Source organism: Stegastes partitus, unplaced genomic scaffold (assembly GCF_000690725.1).
Source record: "Stegastes partitus isolate 25-593 unplaced genomic scaffold, Stegastes_partitus-1.0.2 Scaffold954, whole genome shotgun sequence".
NCBI lineage: Eukaryota > Metazoa > Chordata > Actinopteri > Pomacentridae > Stegastes > Stegastes partitus.
In genome coordinates, this window is record NW_007578685.1 from 69,105 (window position 1) to 74,245 (window position 5,141).

The 5,141-nt window shown below is 45.4% G+C and overlaps 1 protein-coding gene across 1 annotated transcript in view; it reads right to left on the reverse strand.

Moving 5' to 3' along the window:
• Window positions 1-3,226, reverse strand: part of LOC103366553 (T-box transcription factor TBX19-like) — a 22,677-nt gene extending 19,451 nt beyond the window's left edge. The window contains 2 exon segments of the mRNA XM_008294323.1: window positions 2,605-2,850; window positions 3,207-3,226. Coding sequence (XP_008292545.1) covers window positions 2,605-2,849 — 245 coding nt within the window. The 5' untranslated portion in view covers window position 2,850; window positions 3,207-3,226.
• Between the last annotated feature and the right edge of the window lie 1,915 nt (window positions 3,227-5,141).

The window sequence follows — 5,141 nt, forward strand, 5'->3', positions numbered from 1 at the left end:
TACAGACTGGTTTCTGACTGGTTACAGACTTATAGACTGGTTACAGACTGGTTTCTGACTGGTTTCTGCTCGGACATGCTACTCTCATGTCTTTTCTAACTATTCTAGTAAAATGTTTTTATGAATAATTGACTTTTTCGTTTAATGTCACAAACATGACGTTTTTTACACGATACTAAAATATGACAAAGTCCTTTAAGACTTCGTGTCTCGTTACATTTTAACACACTGAAGTTTTCTGTTTGTAAATATCGAGTCACATGAAGCTCAGCAGTTCTGTGAACAATGACCACAAACAGAAACGCTGTGCTGGCTTCGGATGATCCACAAACTGTAATATTCAGTGAGACCACTAGATGGAAGCAGACGGCAGCTTTTCAGTGAGAGCAGCTCCGAGAAGGTTTGAAGCGCTGAAGACCAGCGTGATGTTTAAATCAGGTTCTGCTCAGAGAACGTCTTCGCTTCTGTCAGAGCTCATGAAGGAAACAAATAAAGAAACAAAATCCACTAAAATGATGAAACTGAAAATTGCTTTCAAAGCGTTTTTCTGGTTTGTTGCTTCGACGGTCGACAGACTGTTTCAGTGTTTACGGTTTTTATTGATTCTAACTCAAAGTTATTGATTTGTTTTAATTGACTACATTTAAATAATTTACAATAATACTTAATTTATTCTCTTTAGTGATTTAATTCATTTGCGTATTTATTTTATTACATTTTTATAATTTGAATGCATTAAATTGATCTCGAATATTTAAAAAATGTTATGTTTTATTATTTATACTTTGATGTTAATGTATTATATATATAAAACTAACACACACACACACACACACACACACACACACACACACACAGCTATATCGTTCTCTCTCCATCTATACATACATACATATATGTATATAGACATATCGATGTGTAGATTCATGTGTGTATTTGTTCACAGGTTGTAATCTGTTAAAATATAACGAGGACTTCAGCGAAGGTGACAGCAGGGGGCGCTATGGCAACACACACACACACACAGCAGCTCCCACCTCTACACCAGTGTGTGTGTCAGAGAGCCAATTAGTGTTTGACAGGGTCAGACCCAGAATAATTAACACACTGTTGGTTTGTGTGTGTGTGTGTGTGTGTGTGTGTGNCCCTCCGGGTTCCTTCCATCCTGATAAAACCAGCTGTTGTGCGTCACCAGAACCAGCGTTCAGTCCGTCAGGTTCACAGACTGTGTGTGTGACCGACTCTAGGATCCCACTGGATGGTTTGAAGGTTCTAAAATAACGGACCTGGAACCTTCTGAGCAGCACTTTACCTGTTCAGGTAGCAGCTGAGCCTTCAGAGTCTCTGCTGCAGACTCTTGTTCCACTCGACGCCCTGATCGTCACTATGTTCTGTCACTGCCGGTCCAGTCGCTGGTTCTTACGGGTCTCTCGTGTAACTCGTGCTTTTATTTTGTTTTCGCTGCTTTATTAAACCTTCTAAATAAAAGCACACGGGCTGAGCAGAGGGAAGTTTGCCGACTCTCCGGTTGTTCAGAAGCGAGTTCTGGTCCAGATTGTTCAGACGTGTGTGTTTTGGAACCGGCTCGTGTTGGAAAACGCCGGTTTCCACCCGAGAGGTGCGTTTGTTTTCTGACTCGCTCCCTCTCGAGTCGCTGAATAAACGCTGTGAATATCAATCTGTCGCCTCCCAAGTTTGCAGCGTGTGAAGCGGCTGAAGAGGCGTCCAGCAGGTGTAAATGGAGAGTTTCCAGCGCAGGTCAGGCGCCTCGGCTCGGCAAAAACACAGAAAACAGAGAAGCCACGGCGAGGCCACGGCGCCGCCGCCGCTAACGAGGCTAATGAATAACCTCAATTAGCAGCGGACCGATCCGCCGCACATTCAGCCACTAATGGGCCATCTTCGTCTGCAGCTTCTGTGTTGGTTGGAAACGTTCTGTCATGGCAGAGTTTCCCCACCGACCCAGCAGAACCACCAGAACCAGCAAAAAAAAATCAGAGAATTTCTGTTTGTATCTAATGAATGAACTATTTGACTGGACCTTAAATCACCTGTGAAGGATCTAAAACTCAGAATCTGGACTAGAACCGCCGTGAGGATCGGTTCTACGGACGGTTTTTCTGTTTTTGTCGTCCGACGCCTGAACGAGGATGAAAACCAGATTTGATCTGATCAGAGCAGAACCAGCTGTCGCTCCAGATACCATCAGCATCTTTGTGATTCCACTGCTTCCACCCGCCTCTGAACCACGGAACGTTTAACCCCCACAGCCTCCACAAGTTCCCTCAAACCTCCCTAAAGAACCCAGAACCTCTTCAAGAACCTCACCCAACGCCTCTCACACCTCTGTAGTTGCAGCCAGTTAAACAAAAGGTTCTGATTGGACGGACGCTGTCGTTCACTTCCTGACTTTTGTTTCGTATCTGCAGCTTTCTGGGACGTCTGACGTCCAGTCAGAGGAGCAGAAGGTTCTGACCCACTTTTATCTCCACAGATCCCAGAAAAGCTCCTGCTGTGTAGGCAAAGTCCTGTGGTGCCGCAGAACCTCGCCTACACAGCAAAGCAAAGCAGAACCGCTGCAGATGCCGGTTCTGCGGGTCTCACCGTCCGTTCTTGGTGACGATCATCTCGTTGGTGATTTGCTGGAACTTCCTCCACAGCTCCCCGTCCTCCAGCGTCACCCTCAGCTCCCTCTCCGTCGGGTCGCCCTTCTCCCGGCCGGCCTGCAGCTCGTTCTCCACGGCGCTCAGCAGCCGCGACATGCAGCGTTCTGCCGAGCCGGGGCTGGTCCGGTCCGGTCCGGACGCCGAGCCGGACTCCCCGTCCTCCTGCAGCCCCTCCACCTTCATCCTGGACCACAGAACAAACAGTTGGACCAAATGTTCCCTGAAAACGGGGATAAAACAGCCTGAATGTCTTCACGCTGTGAAAGAAGCAGCTTTGAGACGAATGAAGCCGTTCATGAGATTCCTCTGAACGGAGAAACGACTCGAACGCAGCGGCGGCGCATCGAGTCGCATCTGAAACACCTGCTGCTGCCGTGAAGGACTGAAAGGCGGCACTTCACTGTTGAAATGAACAAACACGTCGATGCCTCGTTTTTAACATTCAGACGTTGAATCAGATGATTTAGTGACATCAAACAGAACCGCTCACATTCTAAAGTTCTGGAGTTTTTCTGTGAATGAAATAAAACCAGTTTTAACTTGTCTGTAATCAAAGTGACGCCGTTTGTTTGTGTCTGACTCAGATGGATTTAAATCTTGTTTCTGAGCCGAGTTTCTTTTTTGGGGTGAATTCTGGAGACACTGAAGAGTTTGAGCCCGTTTCAGACACGAATCCCGTCGGCTGCTTCCTCCTCTTTGTCCGGTTAAACGTCTGAATAATTAACGGGGCAGCGGCGCAGTTTGTTCTGCTGGAGGTGATAATTACTGCTTCGTTGAGACTTTCTCATTTAATTTATTGCCTCTTTTATGACTAAAAGTTATTTAATAAAAGCATGAATTTGTCTTTAGTTCTGTGTTCATCATCAGTGACAGAAAATAAATAAAAGGTGTGAAAAATGCACATTTAGAATTAATGCTGGTTTCTGAGGTTCCGATTAGGATCCAGATTAAATCAGAACCGTTTGCTTGAGATCCAAATTCAAGACTTGTCACATTTAATCAATTTATTCTTTTATTTCAGTCGACATGTTTTCATCAGAACTGAATTTTAAACGTGCAGTAAAATGTCGTATTGATCCCTTCATGGTTAAAACCAGTATTCAGGCGTCTTTTGTCTCTGAATTTATTTTCTTGTTTTCTGTTTAATCTGAATCAATATTATTTCACATCATCAACAGCAAAATAACCAACATCAGAAACGTCTCTGTCCCGTTTAACGGTTTTAAATTCGCTGCAGCTTCGGCTTCATTCAGCGCATCTCATGAAGGAACCACCGAGAATAAAAATGGTTTTGTTGGGACACATCAGAAGCATTTAATCTTAAAGAAGTCAGATCTCCACTGAAGTGACAATAATCCTGTGGACGGCTTTTAGAGATGTTTTAACTGATCTGTGAAAAGCATCCTTCAGTCGTGTTTTATAAAACGCTGGTTTGGTTCTGATGAAATCATCTTTAAATCTCCTGCTGATGAATGTAAACAAAACACAACAGGATTCACTGACGTGAGTAAAATCACAGCTTCATGAAGAAAATGCGTAACGGAGCCGCTGCTGATGCACCGACATGCCAGGAGTCGACCCGGGGCTCACACACGCTCCGTTTCCTCAACTTTAATCCTATCAGCTAAAGTTTGATCACGACAAACAGTTCTGGAATATTCTGTGTCCTGGACGCGGTCACGGACCGGCTTCAGCACCAGCGAGTGAAGCTGCAGGCGGCAGCGGGTCTTACCTGAGTCCAGGTGAAGAAATCCACGACACGGAGTGAATGTGATGAAGCAGCTCAGCCTCCGACGGAATCGACTGAACACAAAACCAACAATCAGAGTGTTTCAGCCACTCTCTCTCTCCGTCACACAGTTCTTCCTGCCTCGCTCGACCACTCAGGTGTAATTAAGCTTCAGCGGCCTGCAGACACAAAACACAATCAGAACCAATAAAAACACACGTTTCCTAATCGGCTGCTTCCTGCCAGAATATCACCTCCTGTCAGGGCAGTTTTTAAAGCTCCACTTTATAAACTCCGACTTTGACCTCAGACTTTAATCAGGACCTTATGGACGAAGCTCTGCGCAAAACATTGTTTTGAATTGTGTTTAATTAAAACCCAGCAGCAGCTTCAAAAGTCACAACATTCATCAGCCAGAGAGAGAAGTGTCCGATTGTCCGACCTCATCAGGTTCCATCAGGAAAACAGACATTTTCTACAAAGTCTTCTGCCGTCCTAAGTCCTGCTGACAGAAGTTCTCTCTCCTTCATGTTCTGGTTCCACAGAGCTGCAGAACCATAGTGAAGAAAAAAGATTCTTTGATCTGGTGAGGCACGAACTGAACCCCAAGTTCTGTACTGAACAGCTGCCGACAGCAGCACTGCACGGTGGTGGCAGCATCATGCCCTCCTACAGACCTGAGACTGGGACGATGGTCCTCCTACAGACCTGAGACTGGGACGATGGTCCTCCTACAGACCTGAGAC